Consider the following 18,288-nt stretch of genomic DNA (forward strand, 5'->3'; position numbering starts at 1 on the left):
TTGGGAGGTTGAAAGCAGGGAAGAGGATTTTTCTGCTGCTAGTATTTTTTGAACTTGTAGTTTGCTGCTTTTCCTCTCCACTATCAAAATCAAACTCTGTGAGTTTTGCAGTAATTAATTCCATTGAAATATTAGTTGGATAAATTCTTGTTCTTGATGAATGATTATAAGTATAATTTGATCATATGTGCATATATATACACAAAGTGACAACTGATTTTTCATGAATATTTTTGATAAAACCGAAATGGTTTGGAATTTAGAATAGTACTATTGTCAATGTGTTTGAATTGAAATCTTTAATAATCCAATCAGAAGTAAGAACTGTACTTTCATGTTATACTTTCCCATTTCCTAAGCACTCAAAACGACTCTTTTTCACAAACTATGCCAAAAACATTCTTTACATATTCATATAAAAGTACTACATCATCTTCCTCGAACTTTTACCAAATCTCAAGTCCGTCTTTGAATTTTCTTATAATATTAACACACCAAATAAATTAATCATACTGATCAAAGACTCCCACATTTCCCATTCACACTCAGCTACAAAAATTAAATTAAAACAGTGGGAACAAAAGATACATGAACCCAGGCATATTCAAATTTAAAACCACCAAAAAAAACTGAGTAAAGTTACTATTCTAGCCTAGTTAATCAAGCTCTCATTTGATTTGATAGACATATGATAACGAGGAAACCCTAATTCAAGAGCAACACTTAGATTAAGATAACTGATCATATGATTACTTAAACTAAAGGATTGCTGGATGAGCCGTATGCATTCATCAACCCGGTCCACGACCCAAAACCATAACCGAAAGAATCCTTCCCCGCATCCGAGTTACAAGCCTGCTGCTGCTGTTGTTGTTGTTGCTGCTGCTGCTGATGATGGTGCTGATGCTGATGATCGTGCCATTCCAACGACAAAATCTTGGAGTTAGGCTTGGACTCAACGATGTCGAGCTGATTATCATAGGGAAGCATGAGCCTCTCTAGCACATTATGGTTGCCGTGATCGAATCCGAACTGGGAGAAGAGAGGCGGCATTCCGGCTGCATAGCCCTCGCCGGGGTTGATATTGTAGGCATCATGGCCACCGCCGCTGCCGCCTAAAAGGGCTTCGTATTTGTTGTCCATGAAGTCAATTGGGGTGGGATTGTCAAGCATGTAGGAAGGGTTTGCGCCGTACAATGCGGCGGCGGCGGCGGAGGCGTGGAAGTGGAGCTGTTCGGGGAAGGCGAGGTGGAGGTCGGTGGAGCCGTAGGGGAGGTGGGGAGACATGGCGGCGCTGGGCTGGAGAGGGAGGGGGGGGAGTCGGCGGAGGAGGAGGAGGGCTTCTTGGAGGATGGTTTTGTTTTTGCGGCAGCCGCCGCCGACGGGGATGTTGCGGAGGGTGCCGCCTTTGGTCCAGTAGCGGCGGCAGGTCTTGCAAAAGTAGCGCGGCTGGGAGAGGCTGTAGTTGTTGTAGTAGCAGAATTTGGTGTGTGTGGAGTCGCAGCGCGGGCACTTCAACGACTGCTCGTGCTGCGGACGGAGGCGCCGCTCGATCAGCGGCCGGCTGCACGCCAGCATGTCGTCGCCGCCTCCACTGCCACCTGTCGGTGTAGTGATTGGTGAGGAAGATTCCAATCCTGTGCCGCCGTCCTCGGAAATTGTTCCCTGCAAAATGCAATGCTGTGTGTCAGCATTTTCCAAAACGGAACAACTATTGTTTCCACACTTGTAATAACATTGTAAAACTTAGTGGCATTGTGGTTTTTAGAAATGGAACAACTATTGTTTCCACACTTGTAATGACGATGTAAAGAGGTAGAAATGCAATGGCAATACCTGCAACCAGTCATCGGGAGAATCCATGCAAACTTGAAGAGAGGTAATGCCCATGGAATACAAGAGAGAGTGAGTGAAGGAGAGAGAGGAGGAATGGGGTTGGGGAAGAATGGGGAAGGGAGGAGATAGTGAATAAGAAGGAAGAAAAGGGGAGGGAGGGGGTGGGGCACACTCACTAGAAACACTGAGTGGCAGGGGGGCCCACGCATAAGCAAGAGGGGTGCAGTTGGGACCCACGCGGGAACAATCAACGGCTGAGATGGAGGAGATGAATCTGAGAAGGGTGGGCGTCAGAAATCGCGGCTACTTACAAGTCTATGTCGTGTGACGTGACATGGGAATTTTTGGGTCCAAGATAAAGAGTTGGAGAGAGAGAACTACCGAAAGCAGACTCGGAAGTGGGGTCCGCGAGCTCACTCTCCTCGCAAGCAAAGGATATATTCTCCTCTACTGACGTGTCACATTCTCCTAAATCTTTGGCCTTATTATCAAATTATAACATTATGTACACACCATTTTCATTTCAATATTTCAAACTCATATGAGATCAATTCGGTGCTGTGTGTCACAACCAAACTCCAAATTAGCTAATTACGCCGCCCAGATTTGGTCCTTTTTCTACTGCTACTAACCATATAAGTTTTTTTTCTCTTTTTTTATGTATTTGCAAATATAAGACAGATTAATTATACTCCTACAAGATTGCACTCTGTTATAAATGATTGCTTAAAATTTACAATTGCGATTGTGATTGGTTGGACACATCATATCATGCGACAGTATGCTCAGATTTTACTCAGAATTCAGAGGATAAAATGCTAATATGGATTAATATACTTATTTTTATCTGACATGTTTAATTGTCCACATTGCTTTTGTGGTATAGTTCGTTAATCTCGTTGGCTGTCTAGTGGTGAAATGTGTTGCACATTTCGACACATTGATATGATGCCACTAGTGGATTACTATTTAATTAGTTTTCTATGTTAATTACGTAACAAAATCATAATAAGACAAGTCTAACAAACAATATCCGTGATCAGCATCGAAAAATTGTGTTGTTAGAATTCAATTAAAAAAAGGCAAATAAATTTGAGCAACGTGTTTAAATTAACTTGTTAATTTACTCTAAACGAAACGACAAAAGTATAATGCATTAAGGAATCTAAGTCAACTAACCAAATTATTCGCATTAACTCAGAGAATTGTGTATATTGTTTTCTTACAAGTTTCAGCACCTTAGTTTGGAATTTACTTTAATAATTCATCCATATCCATATATAGTGCACACTGTACACACAGAGAATAATAGTCAGAAATTTTTGCTATTTTGGTGTAACTTTACCTCTTCTGCTACTCGAGAATCAGTTTCAATTATGTGTGCCATTTTAATTTATAGATTCTACGTGTATTTGAAAATGTCAAAATATATATTTTCTCATTATATAAGTAGTGGTTTCTAGTATAAACTTTATTAAGTTACTAAATCATTGCTTCTTTATGCAATAATTCAATAAAAATAACTAGATCGAGGCATTTGTACACTGAATCCAAAATTAAACCTAGCTAAAATATTATGTAGGGAACCATAGCCATCACATAGGATTGCATTGGATACTCAAATGCTAATAGTATTATTTTATTTTATTTATTAATGTTTCTTAGCAGTAGCTACTATTGCTATAATGAAGTGGCTAAAAAAGCGACACGGCGCTTGTTTGAAATTTTATCGTACACTGACATAAATCAGTTCATACTTCATATCAATCATTTCTTATTTCCAATTTAATCATACGGCAATTATTTTTTCCACTTTCGTTTTTCTATGTCTGATCCAATCATAGGGTACAACTTTTCCTTTTTTCTTTTAAACAAATATAAACTTGCTCATTTTAATTCGTAATTTTGACGTATATTGTTTGTATAAATTTATTCACAACTTTATCCTATATTTTCTCATGAATACATGATGGTTTGAATATAAAAAATTATTCGCATACATTTAATGATAATGAATTACGTTACATAAGTATTCTTTTAACAAATAAACTCACATCCCAAAAAATAAAGTTTCAAAATTTGAAATAAAAGAGATGCCTTATTCCAAATGTCGAAGGAATGTGAAACACACTATGTAAATAGATCTTGAGGTGAAGCTAGGTAGATGATTCCTTTAAATTGAAAACCTCTTTTTTTGCTTCTTTTTCATTGATTTAAATAACAAGACAATAAAAGTTTAATTTCCTTAAAACTTTAATAAGGAAATAAATTGTGCTACCTTTCTTCTCGTGCAAGGTTGTTCTTGCATCTCAGGCAACCAAAGAGATTTGACAACTGCACTATCTCCAAGAAGATATATATATATAATTATAGTATATGAGTATATCTATAATGAGAGAGAGATTACAATGTATGTCTTGTGCGCCAAAATCGTTAAGGACCATTGAATTTTTAAGGAGGTCCCTCCATAGATGCTAAAGGTGATCATAGAAAAAATATTTTTCTTTCTTTTTTAGATCTAATTTAAAGTAGTTTTGTTTATACAGAGTTTTGATTGGATCTTCCGAAATGTAATAAAGAAGATTTTGAAAAATGTAGAGTTTCGCATTCTAATAGTTTTGTTGTAACATATACATAAAAAATAAAAGGTTGGGCTTAATTCTCATTAACGGAGACTAGTAGTATCTTTTAAATTACAGAAATTTAGTTTTATTTGCTTCTTTTTTGACTAACTTGTAACTAAATGTGTAAGTATATGCATAATTTGAATTTCACGAGTGTTAATATTGCGCCGTAATTATAAAATTTTGATCACTTTTTAATGAAAAAGAATTTTCCCAAAAGCTCCATTAGGAAAGATTACTCCAGAAATTACAAATTTTAATAGTAGTACATTCGCGAATGAAGAAGAAATTTGTTTTTCTAAATATAGACTATTTCCTAAAGGATAATTAAGATTTAAGATTATCATTAGTCCACATGAATCCCACTTGGAAAGATGTGCAGTCAAACTGATGACATGCTGACGCAAGCACATCATCTCCTGATGTGGGTCCCAGGAAGACCAAATGCTTAGGAAAAAATAAAGCAAAATGTTTTCGTAATTTGAAAATACTAATGATGCAATCATATGACTAATGAAACCTTTAATCTGCAAATTTGTTTTATAATGTAAACCGAATTAATTAATTATTATTATTAGTAGAGAAGATTTGATTTTGGATTTGTGGACTGTGGTATGAATCCCTATTTTGTTTTACTCTGCATGTGAACGCCAACGTGCTAATGACACAATTAAGATTATTAATTTCTTTGGGCACGATTTCCCACGTGCTTATAAGACTAGTAGCAGTGGCTGTAGGAGAGAGAACAAATGTCGACGCTGCATTGCAATATAAGGAGTACTAAATTAAATACAAAGATCCTATAATAAAATTGTTAAATGAATCCATAAAAATTAAAATCTATAACTTGTTAGCCGTCTTGAAACAACATTATTAACATAATAAGTTCACAACTTTTAATAAATCCGAATTATAAATGGATAGTTTTTTATTATAAATCTAGCCTCTAGGTAACCATGATCCACAAATTTAATCTAAATTAACAATATGTTTACTTTCAACACCGTTCTCTCTTATTTTCTTCAAATATTCTTTTTTGGTGGAGTGCATTTGGCTTATTATTTCAAAGGATACATAGACTTTCAGGTTGTTTGCATAAGTTATTTGCTTGGTCAATTGATTAAACCTTGATAATATTGTACTGATAGTGCAAGATTTACTTTGTTACTAGCAAATGGAATAAATAAACATTTCACATATCGATTTAAAGAGTTTACTGAAACGACTATAACTGACTATCATGGGTTATTGCTTATCACCAATAAGCTGAATTTTATGAACTTTTATCATGGTATTATAGCAGATCATCGATCATGTGAGTTAAAGCTTTAACTCATCTAGAACTATTTATCACCTGAAAAATTGATCTAACAATATATCTCAACTTTAAATTGGATTCAATTTGATAGAGAGTTAGTTCAACCATTGAACCAAATTAGAAAACAAAAATGTTCAGCTCCTTCAAAGTTCACTTTAAAGGGTTTGAGAACAGATTAAAACTACTGTGTAACTGGCAGATATTTTTATCGATTAACCCTAAAAACCTATCGATAATTAGGTTTTAAGATGAACTACTGACGGCGCAACAGAATGTGATTAGTTTACTTTCAATCTAGCCTCTAGCTAGGTAGCCATGATCCACAAATTTAATCTAAACAATATGTTTACTTTCAACACCGTCCTCTCTTATTTTCTTCAAATTTTCTTTTTTGGTGGAGTGCAATTGGCTTATTATTTCAAAGGATACATTCATTATCATGTTGTTTACATAAATTATTTGTTTGGTTAATTGATTAAACTTTGATAATATTGTACTACATTCATCCCACAATAATATGCACTTTTTAATTTTAGAAACTTATTGCTCTGCAATAAGGTGAGACTCATTCTTCACTAACAAAATTTTAATTACTTTTTCTCTCTACCTTTCTCTTACTTTACTAATTTTGCATTAAAACATGTGTCAAACCCAAAGTGCATACAGTATATTTTTTAGACAAGGAGTATTGATTGTGCAAGATTTACTTTGTTATTGGCAAATGAATCAAATAAACATTTCACATATTGATTTAAAGAGTTTATCAAAAGACTATAACTAACTATCATGGGTTATTGCTTATCACCAATTGATTTTAACCGGAATCCTATGAACTTTTATCATGGTATTATAGCAGATCATCGATCATGTGAGTTAAAGCTTTAACTAATCTAGAGTTATTTATCACCTAAAAAAATTGATCAACAATATATCTCAACTTTAAATTGATTCAATTTGATAGAGAGTTAGTCCAAACATTGAATCAAATCGAAAACAAAAAGTTCAACCCCTTCAAGGTACAATTGAAGGGTTTGTGCCCTCCAAGATACCCTTTGAAGGGCTTGAGAAAAGGTTGGAACCACTATAGTAACCGAAGTTACCAAATATTTTCATCGATTAATCCCAAAACTTATCCGTACAGGTTTTAAGACGAGTTACCGACTGTGCAATAGTGTGTGATTAATATTTGACAAGCTCGGAAGTGCCTACATACTACACAAACTATGAAAGAGTGGTAGTGGAGTCAAGTAGTTAGTTGTTAATAGGCATGCGTGAGTGCAGGCCATGCGACAAACCAACATACTAAATTCCAACATCCTTGACGTATCCAAATCTAAGACACAATCCTTTTTATTCGTTCAACTTCTCTAAACAATATTGCATGCGATTTTTATGTCGGTGTAAATCGTCGGTTTATTGATGGAATTATTTAGATTCATTTCAATTGATGACATAGGCAGCTTTTTAATAAGATGTTTCATTCACAAATTAATTGATTGGAGTAATCGAGTCACTTAGGTATTCATTTGTATGTGTGTCTTTCTTTCTTTGGTAATAACGATTAATTAAACAATATATAGATGTTACATTGCATGCATAAACAACAGGAAAATAGTATATAGGACTACTTCGTATTAATGAAGATTATTTCGTGTTTTTTTTCGAATTGTTTGTGATCATTTTTGTGATGAAAAATTACTCCTCCGCTCCTTCATAATTGCATTTTTTCATTTCTAAGTTTCCTTATAGTTGAGTCATTTCCATTTATAGAACTTTTTTTCTTCTTCTTTACTTTCTCTCTTACTTTATTCTCTCTACTTTATTCACTTTTTACTTTATTCTCTCTACCTTTTCTCTTCTTACTTTTTTTTATCTATTTATTTAACACACTCAACATTCATTTCTTAAACTCCGCTATCGTAAGCTTACCAACTATGGAACGGGGAGTATGAATTAATGATGTGAATTTATGTTAGAAAGGAACGACGTATTGATGGGTCCATGCCACGATGCACGTGGTACAACCCGACCAGTCGTCCAATTCATTGTCGCTCGTGAGCAAGCTATTCTACGGACTATTACTAATGGCGGCTGATCAAGATTTGATGATTTCAAAATTTGTTTTCTTCTGCCTACATCTTCTGAGATGAGTGTATTTAATAAATACTGTGACGTTTGATTGATGAGATGTGGAGTATAGAAATGTGAATCCAATATAAAGTATTTGATGAAACGGTTGATTGAATTTATGTACACGTTGAATATTACATTGATACACTTCTGATACATCGGATCTTTGAATTGAAAGGGACAGTTTTAGACTGAAGTATAAAAAATCTTTCTAATATATACGAAATAAAATTATGAACTGGGCTTTAATTTGTTCAGATTCTGAAAGTATTATTGGGCTAGAAATTGAATTTTAAGTGATTTACACTAATAACATTGGGCTTCTGAACCAAAGCAAAATGTTGCTTCTTCAGTTCTTATTGCTCTAGTATTAATAGAGTTATATGCTTCAACAACCATTAACTTTTTCCATAGTTAGTTTTTTAATAAACTTATATACGTAGCACTAATAACAATTATAACATGAGGTTTATAATTCATAACACAATAATGACAATGTTGATGCACTTTGCCACAAAAATGGAAATTCAACCAAATTTGAATTCTAATGTTGTAGCAATAATGCTAATAACCTTCTGCTGATAGATTACATATGTCATGGTATGCTCTAGTTTAATTTGGCCAAACTTTCATGTTGGTGGATAATTGCAAGAAACTGTAAAAATTAAAATTCAAGAGAAAAAGTACTACTAGTAAGTATTCAAGAGAAATGCTTAGATGAGCTAGTATAAGACATAAAAGCCTCAAATTTTGCATTTATTTGTTCTTTGATATAGTGTTAACAAATTGACAAGTAGAGCCAAGTGCAGAGGTGAACATAGTTTATGAGTGTAGAATATGGGTAATATAGCAAAACCTCAGTTGCTATCATCCACAACTTGGCTACTTACATAGGGGTTGTTTTCCCTTCTCTTTGGAACAGCCGAAGATCACGTTCGACCCCCGGTACTTCAGTTCTGCTGTTCTGAAACGGGGTCAACGGGCGAAGACCGAGCATCAGTATCCGGACTAGGCCTGTAATGATTCGTTGTAGGCCTGGAATCCGTATCAGTGTTGCTAGGCCTGTAATGATTCGGAGCAGGTCTAGAGTCCGTATCAACGCCACCTGGCCTGTATGGATTGGCCCCTCCACCTGAATACCGCGGTGGGGAGACATACCTCGAGGAGCCTCTTAGACCACTGCCTCCTCTTAGCTCCATGATCTCGGATTTTCTTGAAGAACTGGGAAGGATCTGTCGCCAGTGGCTGAACCTAACGGAGAAGCTCCACTCACGACAGATGCTGAAGTGAAGGGGTCATCGGGGCCCCAAGAGGTGAGCGCCTCTTCTTGTTGGCGAAGCACTGCCAGGCTCCGAAGAGGAAGAGGATGAAAAACAGGACAGGGCTCGTCCACAAGATGCTGTTGAACTCATTCTTGAACACGGGAGATTGGAACGATACATGGCAACGTATCCATTCCCAAGGCTGATGATCACGAGCTTCTCGTGATCACTGGTGATCAAGGGCACACCAAGTTTCTTCTCCATGTTCACATCATCGCCCTGTTGCTGGTTTAGGAAAGGCGCTATGATCTCGTCAAGGCCAGCAGAGAACAAGAGCCTCAGCCCGCCAGCACGGACATAGTGCTGAGACGAGACATTGTACACATAAACCTTGTCCTTGTTAGCAACCAGCAAGTAGCCTTTGATAGCCTGCAACGCCAAAGGCTTGTCCATGTCCAGCTTCCTCTTTGATCTCACCCGACACTTGAAGTTCATCACATCACCTAGCAGCGACGTCTGAACCAAGTCCCCTTCCCCTGTCAGCCCATACGCCTTGGACCGGTCCATGGCATCAAAACATAACTCTTGCAACAGAGCTGTTGAGACCCTCACATTCTGTCTCCTTCAGTTTCATGGTTCTCAAATCCAACGAGCCTGCCCCCGTGTCTGTGAGAAACAACAGACGTTGCTTCAAGAATGCAATCGGTCGTTTATTAGGTGTAGCAGTACCATATAGTGTCCCATCCTCCTTAAACACCATAATCTTTCCACCATCATCTATTGCCAAAATGTACCTCCTCCTACCAATATGGTGCACTTCCATCATGCTAATCCGCAAACCCCAAGACTCCGGCATCTCAAACCTCCCAACTCGCTCCACATGAAGCGAGCTCCATTCATCGCCACTAAACGTCTCCCAAACCCGATGCATTACAATAACGCCATTGCCATGGCCCGTCACAATCAAGGTCTCATTCTTGTGAAGTGACAAGTAAGAGGCAATGGCAGAGATTGGTGAGGGCTTCTCCACCTCGGGGAAGGCCTTGAACTCCAAAGCAACCTCCCCACTCCTCAGAAACAAATACAACTTCCCTATATCATCCCCAACAGCAAAGTACTTGCTCAAACCCTCAAAATCCTTATTAGGCAACACATTAACACAAGTAGGGGTAGAAATCAACTTAACTGCCGATACAAACTGAAACCTCTCCGCCCAAAATGTGTTAAACTTAGTCACTAACATCGGCCCCGACTTCATCCCACCTCCTCCCTTCATCTCTCCTTTACCAGGCAAACTATCCCCTTCCTTAATTTGCTCAACACCAATGATTTCATCATCGTGTGAAGATAAAGAATGCATCTTTTTGCTTCCCAGATCATCAGAAAGCCGGGATTCTAGCCTATCAACAAGCAGCGTGAGGTTTTGAACTAATTCTTGAAGCTTCACCAATTGGAGCTCCTGCTTGCTTACCAAATCGTGATCAACACATGTTCCCGATGAAGGGTTGTCGTTTTGCTTAAAAGGGATGTCATTTTTTATGTCAGTTTCGATTGCTGAGTTGGAATTTACAGAGGGGTCGGATTCGGGTGATGCAAGAACAACGCAACAAAGACGTGGGAAATAAGATAAATCTGCGAGGAGCAAAGAAACAGTTAACGCGAAGATCAACTTGCCTTTTCTGCGAGACAGAGCCATCCAAATTGAAATCTGGGAGCGGCGGAGCAAAGCTTCTGTGATAGGCTGTGGCTGTTGCTGTTACTGTTAACTTGGGGGTTTGAGCATTGAAGTTGAGATCTGAAGACTGAGAGAGGGCTATTTTTGTAAATTCAATGTGAAATTGTTTGTTTGGACAAGGGGTAGAATTGAGATTTATGATTTTGTCGAAAGCAACGGCGGCTACGAAGTTGGGTACTTGTATTTTGTTAATCCGTAAGTGATCCATCTATAAGTAACAAAGTTTTTGTCTTTACTCAAATCTGATTGTATCATAAGTGAAGAGGAAGAATAAGCTCAATTCAAACTCTTTATTGCTTATCAATAGCCTCTAATTGAAAAAAATTATGTAGTTGGATATATATTTTGGAATTGAAATTAAGTAAAAGAAGATGAATATGTAACTGGCTTGGGCTATAAAATGAACTTGATTGGCCATGAAGAAAAATTACTCGTTCCATTTCACTTAATTTTTCAGGTTAGAAATGATTTTTAAATTGTAAACTAATGTAGTTTACATTATAATTGTTGGATATAGATTGACAGGGATTTTAGTCAAAGATCCAATGCCAAGATCAAGATCGCTCGAGTAGAATAATCACCCTTTTAATAACTATGCATAGAATAAAATAAAATAAAGGGCTGATATGGAAGATCTGCCCATAATCAACTGAAGGATGAAGAATTCATTAACTCTAATCCTTTATAATGTGAAAAAGAGAAGATTACTAAGTTAAAATTTGGTAAAGATACAACGACAAAATTAGCCTGTGTTCCCCTTACCGCCTCCATGTCTACTATGAGATCTACCACCTAATGTTATGTAATCAACTTCTGTAACCTCTCTCTCTGAGGGGGAAAAGGCTATTTTTAACTTAAAGATGACACTTTTTGCATCTTCTAACTTCTACAGGGAAAAAATGGGTTGTCCAGGTACCAGTTGATGGTAGTATCAAAAACCAAATGGTGACTTTTTCCTGCTTCCGCCCTTTGCCATATTGTTCGCTTTCCCTTTTCTCAACTCGTCATACTGGCTGCACGAAGGAAACAGATGGTCCCACCTAAAAACAGATATCAAATTCGATGTAATATTAGTCAAGAATTCCTTCCACCGAGAAGAAACCATAAAAGCTTTGGAAGGTACATTCATTTTATAAGCACGTCTGTCTCCTAGAAAGATATGAAAAGCGTTCGTTTAAATACAATCCTAATAACATTATGCCATGTGAAGCCTTATAGCATAACTTGGGGGTGGATTTTACCTTAGTTTTAGCTTGAGTAAAATCATCCAACTTCAGTGGTCTTAAAAGTGGCACTCCATCAAATTTGGCACCCTGCAAGGAGATCATACAAGTGCTAAGGCCAAAGGTATGGTCAAGTTGAAAAAAGAAATGATATTCTGATAGCTGATATGAGAGCAGAAAAGACACTTGTAAACCCACTTATTTCCTAGGAATTTGGAGTTCATTATGCTTTTTGTCTCATCAGGATACTTGGATCTGGTTTTTTAAAAATTTTTCTTAACTTACTATCATTGTCTCCTTTCATGACATAAGTAACATTGTAAAGAAGTCCAGTTTGGGAAGACCTAAGGCTAGATGAATGGGTTCAAAATTTTTCCAAGTGCATGATTGAACAACTGATGTAAATCAAGGATCTTATAAGGGGATAAGGTAGTTTATAGTATAATGGATTCATTACTTTAAAAAATTGATTGTAAAGTTAGGCTTTGTGACTACAACCAACAGGCTGAAGGTTCTATATTGTTCACCTTGCTTTCTTCTTCTAGCAACTCTTGGACAGGTCTGTATGCTGCAAATACAGAGGTTTTGCAAAAAAAAAGTGAAACTAGTTAAGAAATAAGAGCACCCCCCCCTGTTTGCTAAGTATGAAAATGCCATCACCTTCGGTCGCTCCCAGAATAACCTTCAGAATTTGCAAGTTGTTTAAGGGAAACCCCGTTTTAGATTTTCTCGAGCTAGAATTATCTTGAGTATTTTATGACGTTATCAGCATCTGGCAGGTCGATGTAGATCCTAATGTCAAGCAAACAAATCACATCAGAGTGCCAGTTCGTGCATCTTAGACTTTTAGTTGCCATTTGTGCAAAAAACGGAAAAAAAAGGAGGCATTTTTTTCTCTGGTGCAAAAATTACCCTTTTTGGTAAACACAATGACAGCATCATCAAGGTCGAATGGCCTATTTGTAGCACCAAGACAAGGATTGGCTGTCTTTTGACCCGCCATCCCACGCTGCCATAAATTCATTTTTCATTCTTCTAGTTGCCTCATGCCATTAGCACCACCACAGCACCAAGTAAGCTGTCAACCTGCACCCCGCACACGGTGAAAGATAGTAATGAAGCCAAAGCAGGACTCATCATAACAAAACCAGTGAGCTTCATCAATTTAAAGATGCACTAAGCTGCTGTCAGATTCAATCATTTCAAATATTATTCTGAGAAATTGACTTAAAGATACTGAATAAAGAGCAAGAGCAAGGTTTCAGTTATTTGAACAAAGACGCACAAAAAAGATGAAAGTGGTCTCACCTCATCGAAAAAAATTATAACAGGACCCCCAGCTTGCTGGAAAAGGGAAAAAAGTGAACGAGTAAGTTTTTCAGCATCCCCAAAAACCACTGCATAAAAAGGCAAGCAAAAAAAATGTTAAACCAATATATGAATTCACTGGTGGAAACCTTTTTAAAAATAAAAAGATTAATACACAAAGTGAGTACATTTTCCCCGTTCTGTTTTTCTTTGTCCTAACGAACTATCTATAAGCTGCAGGAATGACAAAAGAGGAAAAGTTCAAAGAAGATAGTATATTATTTCGCTTACCTTGGGTGTGTGTTGAGCCAGTAATACTAATGAAATTTTAAAACCCCCTTCTGTTGCAAATGCCTTTCGCCAACAGGGTTTTTCCAGTTCCAGGAGGGCCAAAAGTAATATCCCTTTTCAAGGCTGACAAGAAAATTACATTCACAGCTGTGAAGGGGCAGCAGAAAAAGAAATTGCGAGAGGAGGTGCAACAGTAATTTACCCGCAGCAAATTTCCACGGGGGAAAAACTCAGGTCTCCGATTGGGGAGGATCACAAGTTCATTTAGTGCCTTTTTCACGCCTTTTAAGTGCACCCACATCATCAAATTTCACACCAATCTCCCCCGGGGGAAACCACTGCTGAAAAAGGGAAAAATTTTTTCATACTCATCCTTCGCAAGATTCTGCAATTTGTATGGCATAAATATAATAGAAAAAATGCAAAGTAAAATTTTGGGGAGAAGTAAAACAAAAAACCCTTTAAATTTTGGGGGCGGGTTTTTTTGAAGCTGTTTCCCCGCTCCATTAACCTCAAAATTGCAAGTTCAAGACTACACAAGACAACCTACAACAGTCAACATGATGCAGATAAAAGCTGGCCCCCAGAAAACCACAAGCAGAGAGATAATTACCTCTCTCGAGGAACCTGCAACCGATCCCCCTTGACTGAAGGAAGGACACATGAGGATAGGTAATGACTTCTGGCCCAGCCAACCACCTTCTCTGCTTCTGAAAACCATCGAAAACATAAGAAGGATGACATGTATTCATAAGAAAAGTGAGTAAGAGGATAGTATAATTTTAATAAAGTTTGATCTTCTGCATCCATTTTAATATGAATAATGCATCATCTACAGGCTACAGCACCATGATCTGCAAAGCTTCACTATAAAAAGCAAAAGAAACAAGAATAAACAGAACTTTGCCGTATTTTACACTCAGTCGCATGACTCATACTACATTACAGTGCTTCCTGTTGGTATCTAAGCCAATTCATCATTCTTGGCAGTTAATGTTGTAGTATGGCAAAAATCAACCTTTTCATGATGATTGGGTCCCCCTTCACAATTAGGAGTATGAAAGTATCTACACAAGAAGAGAATGAAAATCTTGCACAACTACAATTAAAAGATGAAACACTAAGCTCTTAGAAGATGTCACCATACTGCTCAATAATCATTGATCCTACTCTTTTGCATAAGAAGTCGTTGATTCCTTTGGAAACATATGTCATCACGTATCAAAAGACTGCTTTGGAACCCCCAAATAATAAGATGAAAGACAACCAACTGACTCCACATCTCTTTCATCAAGACAAACACTAAGCTCTTAGAAGATGTCACCATACTGTTCGATAATCATTGATCCTACTCTTTTTGCATAAGAAGTCGTTGATCCTCCATGTTGATGAACTTAGTTGTGTTAGCTCTGTTAGGGCACTTAATTAACTGCCTAGCACAAAAAAACTGAAATGAAATTACTTATAATTGCTTACAATGTTTAGGTGGGTCCTTTGGAAACATATGTCATCACGTATCATTATCTGAATGGAACACACCTCTTATAAACAAAGCAAAACAATCCTATCTACAGTCAAATAATTCCATAATACACCAGGATGAATGATGGGGCTGAAAAATAATCACTCTAGTCTGCATAAGAAACTTGTCCTCCTAAGTCCTAAGACAGAGATTCAGAAAGACCTGAACAAGATATTTAGATCAAGATGCATTATAGCATGCAGGAATTCTAAATTTAGCATACTCATTTGCATCTAAACATAGATCTGCAAATGAGTTTCTTACTCTGTCTTGACAGTACAACACCATCAGTGTTTAGATGTAACAAGTCCATGCATGATAATTCATGTTCCTCGAGAACCTGAAATAAATAAGCACAGCCTCTTAATTGAAGTGATTAAGACTGAGCAGCTTTGTTGTGGGATGAAAGACAAACAACATAAAGTATGTCAAAATGTGATTGCAAGTCTGCAATGAAATTGCAAATGAACCTTGTGCAATTCGCTTAAGTTGTTTCGTGATATTATAATTCTCTTGTCTTCTCAATCTGTTTGTTGAATATCTTCAAGAGATCTTCCTCCTGTGATCATCAAGAACATCTGTAGTCACTTCCTACTACAATCTTATTTTATATTATCAAGTAATACCAAATTGGAACTAGCTTATTTATCAGATTTTCAGACTGTGCACGTCTAATTGATTCGTATTACTCTGTAGTCTCTGCTACAATGGGATACCAAAGATATTCAGAATGTATAGCAATGAATAAATAATCAAGACATAATAAAAGCTTTTGAATAAAACTTCTCGGACACATGGAAAAAAATTGATGAAAGGAAATTCAGAGATGCTTTTTAGATAGATGGCCAAGTGGAGAAAAATCAAGTAATCACAAAATAAGAGATTTTTCATCTGGATCTGAATTGAAACAAATTTTTAAACGATGACAATATCATAAAGAAGTACCTTCGGCAGATCTAAGCACATCACATTAGTGAATAGCTTATATAATTCATCGTCTCCAGACCGTTTAGAAGGTTTTAAGCCCTCTGCAAGTCTCTTCAAAAGAGGCTGAGAAAAAACATCAAATATCTGAGACAACATCAAAAGTAACAAATAACAACAGTCCTTTTCAGTCTAATTAGTACTGCTAAGCAGAGCTTTGGAGATGGTAGATGCAAATAAAAAATATTTAGAGCTACTGAGAGTTACCAACTTAGCAAGACGGCCCAAGTTTGGAAGTACCATTGTCTGTCAAAAACCAAAAGAAAGGTCAGGAGGAGGTTGCTTTGTTGAGCTCATAGGAGCTACAAATGATCATGATATGCTGAGCACAAAAAGGCACAAGTGGAATCGGTTTACATATTGGAACTTCACTAAATTTGTCCTTCTCTTTTGAGTTTGATTCTGCTTCTATTTTGTTTTGTCCACAAATCAAGACCAGAGGACCTGATAATTTGTCAAACATCTCTTGCATCTTACTAACAAACTCTTTGCGATCCGACTTTGAGACTGCCCTTGATAGCCACAAAGAAGAATCTGGAAAGTAGACCACGAGTGGCTGTTGTGTCTCCAAAATCTGCATTAATATTAATGTCATTCCGGCAAATATAAGATCCCCAAATAATATATAGGATTTTTCAAAACATAGTTTCTCATTGTCATCTAAATCTTGCACCTCATAAAGCACCTCCATCGCAGTATAGCTGTCATGTGTTTGAGCATTAAGATCATGTTCATATCCTTCACTGCAATTTGAAGATGATGGAAGGGGTGGAGGGGTCAGGATATTATAAACTGCAGAAAGCAGCACCTGGCAGATTATTGTTCTAGGTTCTAACAGTGGTATTCAGTAAGTAAAATATACCATTGAGCCAACAAACTGAAGGTTTTGCAGTAGCTTCAGCACTTTTTACTTGCTTACTTCCTCTGTACTCTTGCAACTAATATCAAATACAACGGCTACTTGGTCTTCATTCACTTCATAAACCTCTCCACGTTGACCGCTAGACAAAGTCCTGAAAGATATAGTGTTGAAAATCAACCAATTCAAGTAAATGAAACTGCAAGTACAGAACAAACTAGAAACTATCACAAAAGCACTGATGGGGTAAAAGGATGCATCCAAACAGCGGGATGAATACATGTTTAGAATTAGCTTTTCCCGGAAACCACAAACATTCTGTTTTGGGACAATAGATTAGAGCTACTCCACATGCATTTCAATAACTTACCAACCTACCTCCAAATAATAGTAAAACATTTGTTGGACCATCCGGTGTTGGTATCTTCCCCAATAAAACCCTTTGGACAATTGGATATGTCAATGAAAAGGGCACATGTTGAAAGATTATGGCCAATGTGCTTTTCGAGTCGAGAATGTAAATGAGGCACCCCCCAAACCCCCCAAAAGTCCCCCCACCCCGACAGCCAGAATGAGTAAATCTATGAGAAGAACTATGGTGACAAAGATGCTCACTTCTCAGATTCCAAAATTTCCCCACAGCCAGATTCCCTCTGCAGGATGAATATTGTATTTAAAGTATTTCTTGAATCTGACTCTTCAGCAGTACAACAATTCAGGCTTTTGACAGAGACAAACTTCCCACATGAGGACATAATCCGAGAAGCCAGAAAATTTACATCATTTGGAACATCTTTCCACCCAATGTATTTTTAGAAAATATGCAGTTTATATCCTATTTTAAAAATATGCCTTTTAAAAATCCAAAAAACATTAAAATTTTTAAAAGGATTCAAATCACAAATTCTCCACCTAGCATGTTTTACAATTAGAGGTTTTTCCTATTTTCAGTTGCATATATTGATGCTTGTAATATGCCTTCATTGTTACTTTTAAGGATCAACATTTTTTCTTGCCTCTCCTAACTTGGAAGAAAGACATACCCTAGAAGATGGTAATGGAGTCACAAAGTCTTTGTATAGAGGATTGATTTGTAGTAGATGGTAATTTTAATTTTCTGTTTAAAAGGCATGGAAGAATTTCTACTCGTTCCTTCAATTTTTAGGGAGTTAGAAACAAATGAATTTTCTACATGC

At 36.9% G+C, this 18,288-nt stretch overlaps 1 protein-coding gene and 2 pseudogenes across 1 annotated transcript; all 3 read right to left on the reverse strand.

Annotated features, from left to right (window-relative positions):
- Positions 1-510: 510 nt before the first annotated feature.
- LOC125198219 (dof zinc finger protein DOF5.6-like) lies at positions 511-1,935 on the reverse strand. The gene is made up of 2 exons (XM_048096619.1): positions 1,837-1,935; positions 511-1,665 (listed from the first exon to the last, which is right to left on the reverse strand). Exons 1-2 carry the CDS (start codon positions 1,888-1,890, stop codon positions 754-756), a joined length of 966 nt encoding a protein of 321 aa, XP_047952576.1. The 5' UTR covers positions 1,891-1,935; the 3' UTR covers positions 511-753.
- Positions 1,936-8,636: 6,701 nt separating this feature from the next.
- On the reverse strand, positions 8,637-10,988 carry LOC125198216 (annotated as a pseudogene).
- Positions 10,989-11,895: 907 nt separating this feature from the next.
- Positions 11,896-17,847, reverse strand: LOC125198217 (annotated as a pseudogene).
- Positions 17,848-18,288: the final 441 nt, after the last annotated feature.

This window comes from Salvia hispanica, unplaced genomic scaffold (assembly GCF_023119035.1).
Source record: "Salvia hispanica cultivar TCC Black 2014 unplaced genomic scaffold, UniMelb_Shisp_WGS_1.0 HiC_scaffold_13, whole genome shotgun sequence".
Classification (NCBI taxonomy): domain Eukaryota; kingdom Viridiplantae; phylum Streptophyta; class Magnoliopsida; order Lamiales; family Lamiaceae; genus Salvia; species Salvia hispanica.